Genomic DNA, 21,753 nt, shown 5'->3' with positions numbered 1-21,753 from the left:
AATTAAGTTTATGTTAAAAAAAATTACATGCCTTCATTTTGTGCTGTGCTATTTCTAGAAAGAAACATAATTAGTTCATGAAATATTAGAATAATGGACAAGTTTGTGATGCCACTGGCAATGCTGTAATAATGCAGCTAGAGAAGGCACTAACTAGAATTCAATCATTCTTCACCCTCACCTTGTTATGATTTTGATGTATTTCTGGGAATCGTTATTAATTATAGATTCTCACTATGTCCCGTTTCCAGACAATGTGCTAATCCATGGATCTGTTGGTATGCAATCCATTTTCTACTCTTTAGTCACAGTGGACAATTGATTTCTGAATGAGTGCAACCCAGTAAAGACACAACCAAGTAGCCAGCACAACTTTTTAGCACCACAGTTGGAAGGTTTTTTGATGCTCCCAGCTTTTGCTATTTCCAGCGCACTCCGTCACTTCTTGATATCATATGCAGTGAATAAAGCTGGCTGAAGACTGGCATCTGTGATCATGCATGCATATAAATATATAACAGTTTAACTTGGAAATACTGTGGCAATCAAAAGGTCTGCAGAATGAGTTGGTTTCAGAATCGTTTGTTGAAAATTCAAAATAAAATTGGAAACTAATCAAAAGAAAGAAAAACATGATAACAGAGGATATAATAATGAAGCAAGAAAGAGGTTCACAGACACATTGCAACACAGATATGAAGAAATGAAAGACTCACTCTCTGGTCAAAGCTATTTATATGTTAAAATGGCATATGAGTTATGAATGTGCAATTCACATTGAGGGAAATGTGAACTGCCTAATGTACTTTAATGCGCTCAATTTATTTTAGCTATGGTCTTTATGTGGTCTATAAAGAAGCTTTATGATTATAGGATATTCAATGCGTACATGAAGAGTTTGGGGATTTCTGCATTATTATAATGAGTTAAGTTATAAGCTATTAGTGACGATTAAAGGTTTTTCCATCTTATTGGTTGGAGTAGATAATATCCATTAGCTATCACTCCTTTGGAGCAAAACCATAGGCAGTTATTTCACTGATGCAACAAAAAAAAACTGACCCTTGCAATAGGTAGCCCCATAACCAAATTAAAAAGTAAAATTACTAACGTACTGAATATTGGCAACCATTTCATTAACTGCCTTCTGCACCAGAAAACGAGATGGAAATTGGAGCTCACTTCCTGATCTGATAGGGTAGGCAACTGTGGTTCAACTGACTTCTGGAGGTTTCATCAAATGATCTTCTTTATTAATCACTGACAAATTTACGCGCCCGGTGCATCACTTTCCACAATAATTGGAAAAGGATCAGACTATTAGCTAGCCCTTTTTCTCATTGGTAGTCACAGACTTTGCCCTGCTTCAGTTCTGTCATTTTTATATCTAATAAACAAACAAGTCCAAAGGAGTAGTTCCCAGCTGTGCTCAAGAGATTAAGTTTTCATTCCTGGAGACTCCAGGACACTTCTGGAGGTTTGATAACACTATAGTCTGAGAAGCCTGCACTACAGACCTGAACACTAACTATGAATTCTTCAGGCTGCAATTGGAGAATGGCAAACGGAAACATTAAGGCAGAAACCTTGTAAGACACATAAAAGAATGTCTGACCTCACCTTTGTGGGTTTTATTAATCCTTGTACTAGTTTTCCTCAGGTCTATTCATCATGTAGCCGATGGAGTCCTGGACAAAGACCATTGGCTGCTTTTTGAACATCTCCTAAATCTGGGTGCCTCTGGATTGCAAGGATATGAAATTGAGAAGAAAGCCTATACTTCTGCATATAATGAATGACAATGGAATATTATTTACCATTCAATTCTGTCCTTGGAAGAAGCTCCAAAAAACAGTGGGCAATGTTAAAGAGTTGGAGGCTCAAGGTAATGAATTAATCTTAGTGTCTAAACCCTTGCACTTCAACCTGGGCTGAAACAGGTAGTTTCCAGAGGCAAATATGTCCTGTGACATTTATCCAATTCTTGGGTTTGATATACATCATAATGCTCATTCATTACTCGTTCTTTTTACAACTTGACCCAAGTTTGCCCTGCGCTCTGCTCAATTGCCCCTGCAATGCACTCCTATTTAGTCTGTCTAGCTGCCTTCTATTCACTAGAGATGTGTAATAGCTCACTGACAGACAAGATTATGCCAATAAAATGTTTATTATATGTTCTCAACCCCACCTTCCAGCTGTGCAGTATGAACATAAACATCAACATAACACTATTCCCAGAGAAAAAAAAAGTAGACATATGTTGAGATTATTAGAAGATGATTAGACACCCACAGACTGCCATGAATGAATCACAGAAATGGCTCAGGGTCACATTAATGGCTTTGTTGTTGCATTTCTAAAACGGGGTATTGAAAGTAGCAACATTTGTTTCGGGGTGGGATTTTGCATCCAATTCACAGTAGTGGAAGGTTACTCACCGTTTGATCCACAAGCATGCCTCAGGAAATCAAAGGGTTAATCCATATAAAATCAACCTATATCAATAACTGGCTGCAGTGACTGGCATTTCAAAATTATAAATTAAATTGGAATGCACAAGTCAATAAGTTTGATACCCAATCTTTACTTGTTTCTAAGCAGTTGAAGTCAAATATTGAAAAATACTGCCAATGAGAAGAACCTTGTAAAACCAGCACAAAACATGGAGTTCCCATTTGTCTCATTTTCTAATTCAGTTGTGTTCAGAGGGTGCATAAACATTTTGTGTTTTTACCCCTCATCTTTGCTCAGATTTAGTGAGCAGAATTTCAGGGCGTTTCCAAAATTTGTATTGCAAAAGAGCTATTTTTGCGTGCCAGCCTTATGCTTATATTACCAAAACCAGTTTCCTTATATCAATGGCAGAATGCTAGATCCACAAAAAATCATGGTTTATGATTCTGCCACAGCTTACAGCACAGGAGGTATCTGGTCCATTATGTTAGTTGTGGCTCTTTGCCAGAAGAATCCAACCATGTTCGCACTGCCGTTTTCATTCTACACAGCCCTGCCTCTTCTGTTGCTTCAAATGTTTATTCATTTTTTCCACCAGAAATGTCAAGGATTTCTAATCCAAGTTCTCTCTGTGACAGAGAATTCTGTGCTCCAACAGCATTCTTCAATAAAGACACTTTTTCTACTTGATGACTCTCACATCCGACTCCACAGTCAGAGAAACTAGATTTTCTCTATTAAAACCAATTTTCTTTGTTAAAGTGTAAAAAACTCCTTTAAATTTGTTCCATTGGAAATAACCGTACACCCACATTCCAGTCCAAATCCTCTACATAAACAAAGAATAAAAGTGGACCTACCAGTGGACCCTAAAGTACATTAGTCAACTCTTCTCGAATTTGACCAACAGTCAGTCTTGCCTCCTGCTTCTAGATCAGAGTGTTGTGTGTTCAAGAGTCACTCTAACTACGATAGACTGACACTTCTATCCAGTAGTAAGGGAGTGTCGCAGAGCCATTGTTCATACAAGGTGTTAATCTATGATCCCATTGGCCTAATGCTGTGGGCATAAATGATTCCATGGTACTATTCAAAGAAAAGAGGAATTCTTCCAGTGCCCTGGTCAGCATTTGTGCCTCAACTGAAACCTAAAACAGACGATTTTGGACTTTCAATCTAAAAAGAACAGAACAGGGTACTTTCTAAATGGGGAAATGATAGACACAATGGGAGTTCAAAGAGCCTTAGGAGTTTTGTTCTCATCAATATTTTGTGAAACTGTACAGGAAATAATCAAATGGCCAATGGAATGCTGATCTTTATAACTGCAGCATCAGGATACAATGAGGGAGAAATGATGCTTCAGATGTGCAAAACCCTGGTGAACAATTCTGGGTATCAAACCTCAGGGAGAATATAATGGTCTTGTAGGAAGTATAGCTAATTTATCAAGAATGAAATCGAAACTCCAAAGGTTAAACGATGAGGGGAGATTGTGCAAACTACATTTGTACTGTCTGGAATTTAGAAAGTAAAGGGTGAGATTTGCTAACAGTTTTAAATATATTGAAAGAAACAGATTGAGTAGATAGAGTAAAACTATTTGCATCAGTTGGGGTATCCAGGACTTAAACGAACAGTCAAAAAATTGAAGTCAGTATTTTCAGGATTGAAATTAGGAAACAGTTATTGCACATTAAGGCTGGTAGAAAGTTTGAAATTTTCTTCTGTAAATGTCAACTGATGTTAATCAATTGTTTATTTAATATTTGGGATTTTTATTAACCAAAGATAACATTGGGTAAAAGATGGGAAAATGGAGCTAGTTTACACATTGGTCATGGTCTTAGTAAATTGCAGAATAGGCTAAAATGGCTAAATTACCTCTTACTCCTAATTTTCTAAGATCTGATCATTTCTTTTGTTGCCCTTTTTGTGAGTTTGCTATGCTGACTTATTTCCTTCGGAAGTACAAACTGTCAAAACTGGCAGCGTTGGAACTGAGCCCATGCTGGATTTCAGAACCTTCAGAATAGGCAGTCTGAGAAAAGAAAACTCAAAACATCTTAAACCAGTTAATAGGGGACACATATAAACCAAATTATGCAGGACCCAGATCATCATTATAACAAAGGACTACTAAACCATGTGCTTTGCAGGTGTGAATTTGAATCCCACTCTCGTCACTTTTCTGTAAATGCTTATGTCAGCATACCAACTGTACTTAGGGCCCTCTTGTGGCACAGTGGTAATGTTCCTACTTCTGGACCAGGAAGCCTGGGTTCAAGTCTCACCTGTTCCAGGGGTGTGTAATAACATCTCTGAACAGGTTGATTAGAAAAGTAAGTTAAGAACATAAGAAATAGGCAATCTGGTCCATTGAGCCTGCTCTGCCATTCAATAAGATCATGGATGTTTTTTTCATGAACTCAGCTCCACTTACCCACCCACTCACCATAAAATAAATTTAAAAGAAATTAAAAACCAAATTATTTGATTGCAAAGCATTTTAAGTTAATAGCCATGTAACTGCTGATATTAATTCACTTTTGATGCATTGGATTTAATTACTCTTTCATGCCTTCCCTACTTATTTTAAATTTGGGCAACCTGTTTAAAATGAAAAAAAAAATCAATATATATGTCTGGCATTTAGTTAACTCCCATTTCTGGGCAGGCAGTTTTGAGATTCTGTCTGTATTAAAACAGTGAACAAACTTCAAAAATACTTTCTTGGTTGTAAAAAACTTTGGAACATCTTGTGGTTGTGATAGGTGCTGTTTAAATGTACATTTACCTGTAATGTTTATTTATCTTTATTTTTTAACCTATATATCACCAACTTTCTACTTGTACTGCTCCATTTCATGTTATGCTATATTTATGATTTTTTTCTTATCAGCTTCCTGTATGACACTTTTCTGAATGTCTTCTGAGAAAATACAAAAGTCCCACAGCTACTGTATTGCTGGTATTTATTTAATCAGATATTCTTCAATAAATAATGTTTTTTGAACAAAATATGAATTTCATTAAACAACTCTATGCTAGCTGTTTAAGATAAGGTCACGCGTTTCTAAATGCCGCTTTTCTCTGCAAGATGGGTTTGTAAATTTGCCTGCAACTCAAGGTAAACCAACAGGTCTGTAATTAGCTTTTTCTACTTTCCTTTCTGGAAAGAATTGTTACATTGGCAACTTTCCTGTCCTCTGACACAATTAGCATATCTAAAATTGCGATTATAACTTTGGTCTGATTTCTTTTATTTGCCTAAGGTATATGCTGCAAATAGAAGGGAGCTAGTTTTAATGATATAACGGTATGCAGCTGCTGCACCTAAGTACCTCATCCACAATTCAAAACGTGGAAGAATAAACTGATACATGGAATTGCAAATCAGAGGTCTGAGGAATTACCCAGGTTCAGCCTGACACCAGTCCCTATGACATAGCTAAGATTAGTCACTCAGCATGGCAGCTGACCATCACTGTTATTAAAAGTTAAATTCTGAACATATTTTCTTTTGAATCAGTTGTCAGCTTGATAAACTGGCAATACTGGAGCTTGAATACAGAAATATATTTAATCGTATCATTTGATAAATAAGCACTTTTCTCACTTAAAGATGCTGTCTAACGAATGATATAAGGTGAGTTGAAACCCCTAAATGGATAACAGTTTAAAGTGGATAAAACAGCTTTCGACGGAAGTAATGTGCCAAACGGTTTTTGTCATTCATGATTAGGAAACACCAATTCTATTCTAGTATTCTTGATATGTTCAGCCAGTCTGCCTCTTGAGGATTTAGCACTTAACAAATTGCAACACAAGACAAAAATAAAACACTGGAGAGATGAAGCATATGCTGACAAGATTCAGTAAAAGTACCAAACCCAGGCTGGAGTTGCTAATGCAGGTTTGGTGCTTTGTGAAGTGCCAGCTGGATGAATACTAATTATTCTACCCCTGCAGGGCATCACCACTTCAGAAAAATCATTGTCTTTGCACAAATTAGCAACGGGTCCGCTTGAAACAGCTGACAATATTTCCGTTACAACTGCCTAATTCAGCCTTACAAAAAAATTCTTGGCACAAGAGATAAGTTTCACTTTGGTCACCCATATTCTAACAGACAGAAATGTCAACAAGATTTATTTGGTTCAAAACTGCTACAGAACCTTGCACACAGTACAGCCAGCATGCTGAAGTGATGGCTGCGAATTGCTGTTATCAAAATATTTGCAATGACACACGTATTTAAATAAATTGCCATAATAAATGGCTAGAAGCTTTCATGAAAGAACATGCCTATTAAAGCAAAGACATACAAATGGAGCTATTAGTCTAATGGATTCAATGTTGCACTTGAAGCAATTATTTAAATACATATCATTTAACCTGTATCACAAGCCTTACGGAAAACAGAAGCTACCAGTTATCAAAGGATACATTTGTCACAGTAGAAGTGCCCACAACTGTGGTAATTATTTAATCTTTACAGCATATCAGGTCAGATGTAATATGCCAACTGGTCAGCTTCTTAGAAAAGGTCCATTTACATTGCCCCAGCAACATGCTGAATCTCAACTCAGAAGGCTGTTCCTTGGCAGTGTCAAGCAGCTTTTTCCACCAGCTATCATTATCCTTGAGTGAGATTCTAACTAGTTCACAACTGTGGGCAGTTTATGCTGTGTGGAGCTCGTCAAAACTAATTTTGTGTAAGGACAAGAAGTGTTTTTTTTTAATCTCAGCTATTATCTCCCCTGCACTCCTGACAGGGACTGACACCTTTCTGCTCAGTTCTGAATTAGCAACTATTCCATATGAACCTTGGCAGCAAACGGCCAGTAGGCAATTTGATTGCAAAGTGAATCATGGTTGATTCCTAAACTGCCCTCACCTATAATTTTAACCACCTTGGTCAGCACGGTCCCAGCTACTCACCGCATAAACTTACTGGACTATCAGCAAGGGTTGGTGTGGGACACAGTTAGAGAGCGGAGATACTCATATCATTATCCTACGATTGATTTAAACCGAGGTGTAGGAGACTAAGGAATGCATTAATCTACAGTTTCACAATACTCCTTGAAAGCAATATTTGAATCTCTCATTATGGCCAGTGAATTCGGCAAGTGTATATCTGAGCCATAAAGTTTGGGAAGTAGGAAGGTTTGATTCTCAGGCTGAGTCAAATTAGCTAAACGCAGCTATAGCAAGGATTGGAGTGCTAGCATTGGCCTCAGCAGCTTGATGGTAAGCAGGTATAAATACATTAGGCTTCCTGCTGCTGATGCCTGACTACTTGATGGGTTTTCATTGCATATGTTCCATTAATCCGTGAAAAGAAGAGGAAATCCGTCATACAAAAGATTAAGCAAGTTTGTGGAATCTAGGGTGGCTGACAAAACTGTTTTCTGGTCAACATACAGTGACTTCCCCGTAAAATGTGGGTGTGGAAATGTCAGCTGAGGACAACATCTGGGCTCAAGTATCCTCTGTGCTGATTTAACCATATGAAAGTTATATGAACAATGATCCTCTGGGTGAAATGTTGGAGAATAAATGTCCAAGTAATTCAACAAGAAACTGATGGCTTCTGAAAAGGAGATGAAAACAGAAATCAGCACGAATAAACGTACGAATATTATCAGGAAATGTTCGGGTAAAATTCTGGTGTTTCTCTTCCCAGATTCTAGATTGAGAGAATTATGAATGGAGGTTAGTGTATCTGATTTTCACGCCTCCCTATTTCCAGGTTATCAATTCTAATAGCCAGAAAAACAAGATGAAAATTGACCATAGTGGTTCAACCAACATTAAAATAGTTACAATAGATAGAAATGCATTCAAATAGGATCAATATCAACATTCTAAAGAAAATAAAATCCGACAAAAACATATAATTTTCAATGGTATGGTACATAATATTCAAAACAATGCCATAATTCTCATTATCTCAGTATGGCCTTCTCCGTATACCATGTATGAGAGTGGCTGCAAGTTGGTCGTTAGTTTAGATAAAGCTGTGCAATCTGATGTCTCTTAGAATGTACACTATGACCTTATATGTGCTTGTGCACAATTACTCAGATCTGATTTGCTTGCTGAGTGTTAATATAAACCTTAGCCTTAATGATATTATACAAAACTCAACAGCAAGTACAGCTTCCATTCTCAACCAACTAGCGTGAAACGCTAAATAAATATTCCCAAAGGGACCATTACTAACAAAAATGAAGTGGTGCATTTTGAGGCAAAGCAGCAGCTGAAAAAGCTGCCTACTGTCATTCTGGTTTTTACATCAGTGATGTTGAAAGGATCATGGGAGAGGAATATTTTGATACTTCTGGATCTTTCTAATGGGAACAACGACTGAGATATTATGCAATTCTCTTCAATTTCAACATGAAAAATTCAGAATTGTCTATGCTCAAAGGCTCCTTGTGGTGGATAAAGTAATGAATAAATACACGGATCGGAGGAGCGAATTTATTGATATATTCAATTTGTTTTTAAGATCTTGCAGTTGTTACCACCTTAACAGGAATATCCTTCTATATCACTTAGAAACATAGAAACACTGAAAATAGTAGCAGGAGGAGACCATTCAGCCCTTCGAGCCTGCTCCACCATTCATCATGATCATGGCTGATCGTCCAACTCAATAGCCTAATCCTACTTTCTTCCCATAACTTTTGATCTCATTCACCCCAAATGATACATCTAGCTGCATCTTTGATATATTGAATGTTTTGGCATCAATTACTTCCTGTGGTAATGACTTCCACAGGCTCACCACACTTTGGGTGAAGAAATATCTCCTCATCTCCGTCGTAAATGGTCTACCATGAATCCTCAGACTGTGACCCCTGGTTCAAGTCACATCCACCATCGGGAAAATCCTCCCAGCATCTAACCTGTCTAGTCCTGTTAGAACTTTATAAGTGTCTATAAGATCCCCCCTCATTCGTTTGAATTCCAGTGAAAACAATCCTAACCTAGTCAATCTCTCCTTATCTGTCAGTCCAGCCATCCCTTGACAGAGTTACTGAAATACTCCACAAACATGGCACAGAACCCATTTCATTTTTGCCCTTTTAGAGTTGGGAAAGATCAGTAAGTGATTTCTAAAGTTATCTGTAGCTCTCAAACCAGCACACGTCAGAACTGATGAGAGTTAAATGTATCTAGACATCATCTAGGTCTACAACTCAGAGAATAGCCTGGTAGAAATTAGTTCTTTCAGGGCAGCCAATTTCAAGAAACATGCAACTTCAAAAAGGCACACCAGATGTGAGCTAATGAAAATTCATCTTCACCTGCCACTGAGGCGAAAAGATATCCAAGAACATTTGATAGTTTTATATTTTTTCAGACAATGAAAGACTGTTGAAAGTAAGTACAATATCTAAGAATACTATGTGGTTACCAGGTAACATTGCTTCAGTCAGTAAAGTTTTAAAACTTTTGTGAGGTAATTTCCATTAAAGTTGAATTTAAATGAAGATTAGGTGATGTAAAATTGGCTGTTGGCTCATTATTATCTGGATTACAGTATTGCACAAGGTCAAAATGATCCCCATCAGTATTTTGAGGAAACACTTTCCTGCACTTCTGGAAATTTTTATGGGGTTTAAAAAATGCAAAGTAATGAATGTGTTCAGGCCAGAGGCAAATTTAACTAACTGTTAAAGCCAAGACTTAGAGACCTGTTAAATAAAAATATACATTGTAATTGAAATTCCTGGAAACTAGCAACTAACTTACAAAATCTTGTGCCTGCCTGTTAAAAAAAATTGATCATGAAATATCTGTTTTACAATTTAAGATGGCCAAATGTCACTGTTGGGAGGAAATTCACTTGGAGAAATAACATGGGGACAGTGAACAAAATATCATAAAGTAGACAATGGCATAGTGAGATGAAATGACGTGCTGTTCAAACAGTCTGTATTCAAGCCATTCCCCATGATACATTCAGGCTAGATACAAAATATGTAGCAAGATTGGGAAGCTAGTCAATAAATTATCTCAGCTGTATAAATCCAACCCAATTATAAATGTGGGAGGCTTCTCTTAAACTAGGTTAAATGCTACTTTCTCCGAAAGTGTGGATCTAATGAAGCCTCTGACAATCTCAAAGGAAAGCTCCTGGATTCCTTCAGAGCTGAGAATTTGCTTAACCGAGAAACAGTAGAAAATGGACCTCCCTGGCAGCTGCCCTTACTTACATCTAATATTTACCTTGAATTTGTAATTGAATGCAGAAGACCTTTGAGTCAGGAATTCAGGAATCTATCAACACATGTCTGATAAAATATAATATATGGAATATGATATACAAGTCTCATCTCTTTCATGACTTTGGAAGTGATGCTGAATAAAATGTAAGTGCTGGTTTAAAACAGGTGTACGTTTCCTGCAGGATTTCTACACAGAGGACAATAGAAGCAGATTGATGCTCTAACAGGTAAGTTTACAGAGTTGGGGTGTTCTTCAATCAAATCTATCCAGTGACTTCGTGATACTTTCCATATGGTTGACATCAAGACCAAACAACATATAGATGTCAATTGATGAAAGTGCTTTCCCTCTTTTACAAGGGAAATAGAAAAGTTACCACCCTAATATTTAGCTACATTACTGAAAGGGGGATCCATTTAACCTCCTTAACAGTAAAATCCATTAGACTAATTTGCCAGTGTGAGACTTGTCAATATTAATGTGAGAGAAATGAGCATGAGAAAACATGAAATGAAGGAGATGACTTACTCATTTAGCACTGCTGATTAGAATGAATTATTTTAAGACAGTGTACAACTACGCTGGTATACCACAGGGTTATTCTCTCTGAGTGAAATATCAACTTTGGTATCCACATTACATATACAACAAGCTGGAAATAGCACAGTGATATAATCTCTTGTGAGAAGTAGGCACACAAGTTTGCTCCTAATACTCACTATCTGCAGAGAAACACCATAAAAAGTAATACAAAAATTGAAACATCAACTCATGGAACACAATTTCTATTCTGGAGAGTACATATAACAGAGAAGGGGCAGATGGGATCAGCACGGAAATTAATGTCAACACTTAACACCATGCAGGACACCGGGTCTCCAAATGCTACTTATCCCTCTCAAGAAAACATTCATTGAGTTATTTTCTCAGCATGCCTTGCAAGGGTAGATACTTACATCAAACATATTTTCTATATACATTTCCTCATTGACCTTATCCCGAAGTATGTCCTGGTTCTGCCGTACAAATGTGATGTAGGTGTCTGCTAGGTCCATTCCAGGTTGCTAGAATTAAATAGATGAAAAGAAATGTCTCATCAACGTGATTTTTCTTGATAGACTTGCATTTGTTCCTAATTCCCCTACGTTTTGATTTGATTTCATTTATTATTGTCACATGTACCAAGATACAGTGAAAAGTATTGTTTTGCATGCAATACAGACAAATCATACCATACATATGTATATCAGGGTAACAGAGCAGAGTGCAGAATGTGGTGTTACAGCCACAGAGACGATGCAGAGAAAGATCAACTCTAAAATATGAGAGGTTGTTCAAAAGTCTGATAGCAGCAGGGAAGAGTTATGAGTTTTCAAACTTTTGTATCTTCTACCTGATGGAAGAAGATGGGAGAGAGTTGGGAAGAGTCTTGAATTATGTTGGCTGTTTTCCAGAGGCAGCAGATGGGGAAAATTATATTCACTTCTATTTCCATCATCCATACAGTAGGTCCAGACCATAGATTTCTCCATGATCACCAGGCCCATGCAACAAGCAATGAATCAGACATAAATTTGAGATATCAAGAGCATGATTTTCTTGTTCGTCTTAAGGTATAGTCTGCTGTGACAATATGTTTCACCCAATGCATTTGGTGAAAATTAAAGAATGGCTACCAATGGGAAGGGAATATGGTTGAATGGTGACTTTAGGAATCAAACATGCGGAGGTCTAAAGAGTAGGAGCATCACATATCATGGTAATGCTGATCAGAAACTACGAAAGGAAATTGCAATCACAAAATTGTATGGCTGACTGTCCAGTTGGTTTATGGCCAGCATGGCATGACACATAAAGGGAGTGCTTGTTGGGATTTCCCTAGCCTTGCAGTCTTTGATTTTTCAACTGTTTAAAACAATGGTTGGAAATTTTATGCTTTTTCTCAACGTTCCTGGTTTACTTTTAGATATCAATTCCCCAAGACAGTTTTAAAAATAGAATTTACTCAATGTTCTTTATTTTAAAAAAAACTACAAAAAATACTGCAAAAATCTTACCCAGGCAATACTTACAATTGCCACTGAGCATGTTTATGTGGACTTGACCAAGGATCAGACCAAAACAGGTAATCAGTCTGCTCTATCCCCAAACTCCAGCTGATGATCAGACAACATGCTGAACTAGCTAACTGTGCTCTGAAGTAAACTTTCCTTCTATCCTTCATCCATACAAACAGGCTATGCTTACAAACTTTTGCCCAGTCCTGTCTCCAGAAAAGGATGGTTTTAACCTGCTGAACATTCCACAACTGTCAGCTACCATGGTCAGTTAAATTAATCACTCATTAAGCCTTATTTGTGTCTCCTTAGAAAGAGGCTTGTCTCTTGGACTTAACTTTCACCTCAGTTTTAGCTTGATTAGACTGTTCACCACTTTTATGTCATTTAATCAACACTGTGATATATATACACCACAATTCTATGACAATCATAAATTTAGCTGATCATAAGTCCACAATATCACATCTGATTCATTGTATCGGTTTTTAAACAATTTTCAGTGTTTCCAGAGTTACTGTGACAATTAGTCATTACTGCTGAGTACTTAATATAAACATACCTTCCTTCAGCAACACACAGTAACACATTAAAACCAGTTGCTTTTTTAATCATTTCATTTATTACATTTAATTCATTTATTACAGTTCATTTATTACATTTAATAACATTTTGGCTAACCCAGCAAATTTTAGTTTAATGTCTATAAAGCTTAGCAGAGGAAGACACCCTTTAATTGTTCTTGCTAATACAAAATTGCGAACAGGAAAGTTCTTAGAACCTTCCACACAGGATTACTCCACCTCTCAAGTTATTAATATGAAAATAAGTTCTCAAGTTTCCTTTTCCTATTGTTCTATGATGCGGATATACATTGCTATGATGGACATGAGTAAAATAGTGTCAGTGTAAAACACAACACGTACAGCAACTTTACCACTCATTATCATTATAGTTTTAATTAATTAAAACAAATTGCTAGAGAAACTCAGGAGGTCTGGCAGCAGACCTGATGTTTTGAGTTCAGTGACCCTTCTTCAGAACAGGTAACATAAACAGATGCTGCCAGATCTGCTGAGCTTTTCCAGCAATTTCTGTTTTTGTTTGTTTCAGATCTCCAACATCCACAGTTTTTTTTTTAAATTTTAGCTTTCTTTAACTGATGCCCTAATTCTTGTCTCACAAAATATCTAAATTTATAACATAAACAACTACAGACACTGAAGAGAATAAGAAACATTTCTCATAGATAGATAGATAGAATCCTTATAGTGTGGAAACAGGCCCTTCGGCCCAACAAGTCCACACCGAACCTTGGAGCATCCCACCCAGACCCATCCCCCTATAACCCACCCAATCTACACCTCCCTGAACACTATGGGCAATTTAGCATGGCCAATCCACCTAACCTGCACATCTTTGGACTGTGGGAGGAAACCGGAGCACCCGGAAGAAACCCACGCAGACACGGGGAGAATGTGCAAACTCCACACAGACAGTCACCTGAGGGTGGAATTGCACCCGGGTCCCTGGCGCTGTGAGGCAACAGTGCTAACCACTGTGCCACCATGCCGCCTCAATATTTCTGATATTGGAAAATGTTGCCAGTCATCTAGCATTCATGGTAAACAGTTGGAAAAGAAACAGAAAACTTACATATATACATGGCAACTTACATATATACATGGCACCTTATCACCCCCTTGGGGTGTCCCCACCTGCTTCATAGTCAATAACCCATATTTTTACATGTAGTTTAAACACAATTGCCTTTGCTGCACTCTGCATGGGTACTGTTTCAAGCTAAGTGTTGGATCACAGTTACATCCATTTATGTAGCACCAGGGACCCAGGTTCAATTCCACCCTCGGGCAACTGTGTGTGGAGTTTGCATGTTGTCCTGTGTCTACTGGGTTTCCTCTAGGTGCTCTGGTTTCCTCCCACAGTCCAAAGATGTGCAGTTTAGGTGGATTGGCCATACTAAATTACCCTTAGTGTCCAGGGATCTGCAGGGTAGGTGGATTAGCCATGGGAAATGCAGGGTTGAGGGATAGCGTAGGTATGGGGTCTCGATGGGATGCTCTTCGGAGGGTCGGTGTGTGTGTACTCGATGGGCTGAATAGTCTACTTCCATGCTGTAGGAATTCTACGATTCTAATTCTGCATACAGAGGGAGTCTGTGTAGCATTGAATGTGAAACCAAACAATTCCTAATGGATGATACAATGAGTAAGTTGCTATGTAGTGCTGCCACCGATGATTTCATTGCCGTGGTCTCTGATGGTGGGAGGGGTGGACCGAACACCCTTTCTCTAATAAACACTGAAAAGGGGCCACATTTATTGAATTGCATGACAGGTAAGTGACAGAGATGCACCCACAATGTTACTTATGCACACAGCCTGAAGCAAATCTCATGGTCTCTGCAAATTTTGGCAGGTTTAATGCTGGAGGGCAGCAGTGAGCACAATTAAAGTAGTTATGTTGGGATCACAACCCTAATGGTTTTCATAATGTTCAGCCTGCAGGAGTAGTAAATTCACACCAGCAGCAGGCTCAGATTGAATAGACAAGCCAACAAAACAAGAAATCAAAAACAAAGCCAAAAAAGAATGACACATTTAAAACACATTGCATTGAGTTCACTGGGATGAATTCAAGAAATTGTTGAAATGAGGAGGTAAGGATCAGAGAAGCAGAGGGAAAGCAAGTAAGAAAAACAGGACAATAAGCCCTAGGCTTTCACCTCAAAGAATACCTCTTGCGTGAAAATGATGGATGTGTATGAAAATTATCTGTTTTATTGCCCATTTAAACCCTAACCACTCAGAAACTAGGACACTTTCAAATTTTTAAAGTGGGCTGAAGTTTGACACTTCTACCATCATTTGCTAAATTTCATCCCAAATTGATTGACAGACTTGCTGTGTTTTTTTTAAACTAAATTCAAGACAGCACTCTCCTCACTGCTCATCCACCTGTCACAGACAAGGAGACATATGGGCATTTCACACCTTGAGAATAGATTTTGTCATGCAGTCTGCAGTCTTGAGACAGTAACTAATTATTACTAGAACATACACAACTTGGATGGATTCACAGCAGCAGCTGCTGACATTTACCAATTAGAATTACAGTTCCTTAAAACAATTTATTCTATATTGTAACTAGCACAGAGTAATTATTTATAATGAATGGCTATACGATACATCCCTTATTAGTGCACATCTTGAAAAACTGTCAAGTTCTCTAGTTTGTCAGCAGGTACTGAGGTACTAAGGAAGGAAGCAAACAATTCTTTCATTATTAACACCATTAAACTTCATAGCTCAGCTCATCAGATTGTACAGGTCACCTTTTATACTAAAGTAAAATGAAGAGGAAACAAATTGCTTTCTCACACTGAGTTAGCACTTATTAAAAAAATACAAACAACTCGAACTTTGATCTCAGATCTATCATCTTATTTTTCATGCACTAATGTGTGAATGTCCATGGGAACAATCAGTATGAATGTTTTTACCAAAGGCAATCAAAATGATGTTCAGAATCTGAAATGTAACGAGGCATGGGTAGCAGCATGAAGAGGGGGTTTTAAATTAGTTAGGATTTCTCTGCAAAGTATTGATGACACAAAGACCTCAATGACAGATATTGCTGGTTAGTTTTTGAGAGGCTGCCTTTCCTGTTTTCTAGATCTGCTTCCCCCTCCCAGCACTCAATAAGCGTGATTCTAATTCTTTGCCTGTAAAGTCATTCTGTCCAAACCAATAAATTGACTCAATGAGTTGAGAAGTGAACAGTACCAGTAGTGAAACAGTACAATAAAAGCAAGGTCTGGGGTGAGTAGAGAGACGAATGAAACCAAGTGTCTAGCCACATTTCAGACCAGTGTTAGGGAAGTGAGCTGGAGTCACAGTGAAAGTCCAACTAATGCCAGATTGTAACTTTATATCATCATAATTTCCCAACAATAGTGTAATTATAATGTGAGCTATGGCTCTGCTCCCACTGTATGGAGAGTGAAACTTGTGACTGCAAACTTTCAGCTTATCTGAAATAGCATTGTCAACCTTCATCTACATTTGTTTTGGGGCCAATTAGATATGCAGACTGAGTCTGTAATCTAGTTTAAAGAGGATGGAAACATAACCCAATGTAGTCCCAGCTGTTAAAGAAGTGTAGCCAGCATTTAAAGGAATGTCCCTTAAAAGGTAAATAGTTACAAGTTGGGGAAAGGTTTCCAGTTGTTGGAACAAGATTGGATGTTGGGAATGCATACATTATGGAAGATTCAGATCCCCTTTCTTGATACATAGTGAGGTGCTGCATTAAATGGATAGAGGGTAGAGTGCTTACTTAATGCTTCAGAGCAACTGCCTTAAATGACAGCAGTGAAAATGTTTTGCAGCAGGTTTGCAGAGTAAACCTATATCGTAAGATCTGGGAATTGATCCAGAGGTTCATGAAAAGATATCAAAGGCTGAATTTTATGCAATGTCAAGCTAATTTTGATGAGATTCATAGTGGGTTTCTCAAGCACTGGCAGTCTGCAGCTGCCTTGCATAGTTCTCCTGTTAATGCCCCAGATACATCCGACAGAGGGAAATTGTCACACTGTTTTGCCAATGGGGACCCGGAGGTCCTGGTGGTCTGTGGGTGCGTACAATTGCTGCTCATGGAGAGTGCCCTGAGATGTTGGTGCCTGGTGTCTAAGCTGAATGAATGAGTAGTGAGTTGGAGTCACTATGTTACTGTTCAGACTTTCATGCTGAGAATGATCACCATCTAGTTTCTATCTGGCAGGTTGGAGAATGGGAAACTGTGCATCAGTCAGGCAAGATAACATAATAATGAACGTATTGCACACCAATACTTCCAAATAGGCTGCCCAATGGTCACTAGCGAGAATCTTATCATGGTGTTCAACACTTGATTGGAAAATGGGATTTTTTTGCTTTCAACATTGGGAATCTTCTTACTGCTGATACTATGCAATTCCCCCAACTTTCTCACCATTGGCAATATTGTTCAGGAGCTGGAAAGATTATGCCCTAGGTTACAGCCGCACAACGATATGTAACATGTACAAAGTAGATGGCTCATGTGTGCAAGTTGCAAACTGATGGCTGTCGATACACAGGTTTACTGCTCATCTATGCAAGGCTCTCACGTAAACTCTCACCCTCTTTCATTGCTTACATATTGTAACATTACAGCCGATACACTGACATCTTGCCAACCAGAAAATTATTGTAATTACAACCTGGTCACAGGATAAATGTTGACTGTCTTATAGAGCAGGCTACAGATTGAACAGATCTTTGTCTCTGATATTGCTTCTTCAAAGGTGAAGGCTACCGTGTTGCTTGGAAATTCTAAGACCTTAGCTTTCTTTAAAAAGGCCAACCTTGGCACCAAATCCTGAAGGAATATCGGCGGATGCTCCAGACAGCAGTAAGACTGCTACTATTCTCTCCTGTTTGCTCTTATTCACTGTCACTGTTACATACTCAGATTTGCAAGTGCAACAAAACAAAACAGAGCATAGGCTCTCTGCTCCTTCCTGGAACAAAGGCCTGAACCATCCCCACCCACCATCACCCTCTTCCGCTTGGCCGAGCTCATCCTCACCCTCAACAACTTCTCTTTTAACTCCCCTCATTTTCTTCAGGTCAGAGGGGCGGCCATCAGTACCAGCACGGGCCCCAGTTATGCCTGTCTCTTTGTGGCATCCAGCGAGATGCCACCACCAGACAGATATTCCCCTTCCCTCCCTCATCAACCTTCTGCAGGGACCACTCCCTCAGGGACACCCTGGTCCATTCTTCCATCACTGCAAACACACCTGCACCCCCCAACACCCACCCTCCCACCACAGCCCAAGGCACCTTCCCCTGCAACCCCTGAAAGTGTAACACCTGCCCATTTAGGTCCTCTGTCCCCTTAATCCAAGGGCCCAAACATACCTTCCAGGTGAAGCAGCACTTTACCTGCACTTCCCACAATCTACATTCTGCTTGCAAAAAAGACCCAGAGCTTCCAGTGCCTGCCATTTTAACCCTGTTCCCTGGCCAACATCTCTGTCTCAGGCTTACTGTAGTCTCCCAGTGAAGCTCAGCACCAGCTGGAAGAACAACACCTCATTTTCCACGAGGTGACCCTGCAGCCCTCAGGATTCAATATTACATACAATAATTTTAGGGCCTGAACTCTCCCATGTCCTAGCCCCCTACCCTACATACTACCTATTGTCAGTCACTAACAATCCCCAATAACAGCTATTCACCCTCCTACCCAGATCATTACCAACTTCTTTATCTATCCAACTGTTCTTCTCTCCATTGAGCTCTATCCTCACCTATCATTTACTCCTTAGCCCTACCCACCACCCTATCTTCTGCATATAAACCAGCATTTTCCTAGCTACCATCAGTTCTGAGGAAGGGTCACCGGACCTGAAATGTTAACTCTGATTTGTCTTCACAGATGCTGCCAGACTTGCCGAACTTTTCTAGCAACTTCTGTTTTCATTCTTGATTTACAGCATCTGCAGTTCTTTCACTTTATATATATATATATATATAGGTAGCACTCTTCCTTATGAATCAGAAAGTGCTCTAGCACAATACTTCAAAAAAGCATTATTACCTGTAAAGTATTTTGAGATGTCAGGCGGTTGAAAAAAGGTGCTATATAAATAAATGTTTTTCTACTCACTCATATGCCGACACACAGTCAATCAGCACAAATAATCCAAGCACTGTTTGAAGTCACAATTTGGAAATAGAAATCTCCCTCTTGTTCTTTTTGGTCATTACAGTCTGAGAGAGCAGACTGCAAACATTTCCAGTGATCAGAAATCTCCTCAGTACTCCATCTCACATTGCTTGTGAAAGAATTGATGTAGCAACTGTACAAGTGAGGAGAACCAAATACCAAAACCTCCAAAAACATTCCCATTTTCAATGAAGGCAGAGCCCAACAGGTCAGCAAAAATTAAGACAAAGTTGAAACATTTTCAACCACTTCCAGCACAAGCCATAATCAGATGATCTTGCTTAGCTTCTTCTTGAGGTCAGCTTTGTTAGCGACATCTACTTTTAGTTCAATTCACTCCACGTGAAATCAAGAAATTGTTGAGCATACTGGACACAGCAAAGACTTGGGGCCCTGTCAACATTGAAGCTGCAATGCTGAAGATTTGTGCTTTGGAGCAGTGATTTGCAACCAGTGTGCGTACCGCAACAAGATGAGAAGTGTGCTGTGAAATTATTGTGACTCAGCGGTGCTTTATCTGACATTGAGGCTACATCCGTGCTTGCGATCTGTTCCAGAGTAACACTGCCTGTAACTGAAGGCAGTATCTGCTGAAACAAGGCAGCCCCGTCGACTGTGCATGCACAAATCTCCAGAAGTGCAGTACGTGGATGTCTGATACCATGAGTGTGGAGGGAGTTCTAAAGAAGGATACAGGACCTGAAGCGTTAACTCTGATTTCTCTCCACAGATGCTGCCAGACCTGCTGAAATTTTTCAGCAATTTCTGTTTTTGTTGCGTGTGGAGGGAGCACTAGTCGGTGGAACAAGATTTGTGGGTGGTCCTCTCAACAATTCCTTCCCACATCAAAAAACCTCTGCACACACTGGCAGGTCCAGGTTCCCAACTAACCTGGTAAATTACAATTTACTCTTCTTGTGTGTTGCTCTGATCCATTGTTCAAGAATGTTAGAAATAACTGAATTGAGCAGATTTTGATAATGTGTCTGCGCTCACAGTCAAAGACAATATGTTTATTGCCAGTGAATCTGGAACATTGAGACCATAGCCGTGGAAAATGCAAGTAAATGTGACATTTGTGAGCAATCAATTGAGCCGAAAGAAATGGATGTGCCGTGGAATTGTTTGTCTCACTGAAGTGTGCCTTGATATTGAAAAAGTTTGGAGCCACTCGTCTAGAACTATCATTGCCTCTATCTAATCTCTTCAAGTGCAGCTAAAACACTGGCATCCTCCTGTCAAATGGCTCAGTTATGTTCTGGTCACAAGAAACAAGACAAATCCAAACTGGCCAGTATTCCTGACATCAGTTTACACCCCATCACCAGCAACGTTTAGCGAGATGCTATTCCAATGCTACAAGTTGGCACTTTCTCAGAAATAACCCGCTCACTGCTGTTCAGTTTAGTTCAGCCGGGAACATTTAGCTCCAAACCTCATTAACTATTTGTCAAAAACGGTCAAACAAAAGCTGAACGCCAGAGGTGTATGAGAATTACCAACCCTGAAATCAAAGTAACAGTTAACTAAGTGAGGCATCAAGGAGCCATGTAACATTGAAGTCAACAGGAAGCAGAGAAAATCTCTCCACTCACAGGAACTAACCCAGTGGTTACTGGGGGCTAATCTCCTCAGGCCCAGGCAATCATTGTAAGAATTCTTGAAATCAGTATCCTAGGTCCCTTTGAGCTGCTTCACGAATGAACTTCCTTCCATCATAAGGTCAGAAGCGGGTGGTGTTTATTGATTAATGCACAGTATTTAGTTTCATTTAAAACTTTTCGTAATGTAGCAGTCTTTGCCTGCATGCAACAAAACAGGGTAACATTCAGGTTTGGTCTTATAAGTGCCACGTAACAACCATACCACTGAAGTGCCAGGGAATGATCACCTTCAACAGGAGAGTATCTAACAATTCCCATGATTCAATCTGTTACCTTTATGGAATCCCCCATGATCAATAACCTGGGAGGCCGGAGGCCAGGGAGGGGTTAATAATTGCTCAAAACTCAATGTGAACAGCCATAGAAATACATGCTACTAGATTAGGTAAATAGCCTATTCATCTCCAAACTGTAAATATGACTTGCCAAAGCTTGTCCACAACTTGCAAACTGTAAACCAGGAGGGCAGTGGAATACTCTCCATTTGCCTGGATGAGTGCAGTCACATGAATTTAACTCGGTGCTTTCAAGGACATTGCAGCTCACTT

The 21,753-nt window shown here is 39.0% G+C and overlaps 1 protein-coding gene across 1 annotated transcript in view; it reads right to left on the bottom strand.

Moving 5' to 3' along the window:
- Window positions 1–21,753, bottom strand: part of cadps2 (Ca++-dependent secretion activator 2) — a 602,458-nt gene that overhangs the window by 26,324 nt on the left and 554,381 nt on the right. Inside the window, exon 27 of the mRNA XM_048607831.1 lies at window positions 11,661–11,768. Within this exon, the coding sequence (XP_048463788.1) occupies window positions 11,661–11,768 (108 nt within the window). The remainder of the gene's footprint in view (window positions 1–11,660; window positions 11,769–21,753) is intronic.

This window comes from Rhincodon typus, chromosome 18, assembly GCF_021869965.1.
Source record: "Rhincodon typus isolate 14 chromosome 18, sRhiTyp1.1, whole genome shotgun sequence".
Lineage (NCBI taxonomy): Eukaryota > Metazoa > Chordata > Chondrichthyes > Orectolobiformes > Rhincodontidae > Rhincodon > Rhincodon typus.
The sequence above is the reverse complement of the archived record's forward strand: the minus strand, read 5'-3'. Positions and strand labels throughout refer to the sequence as shown.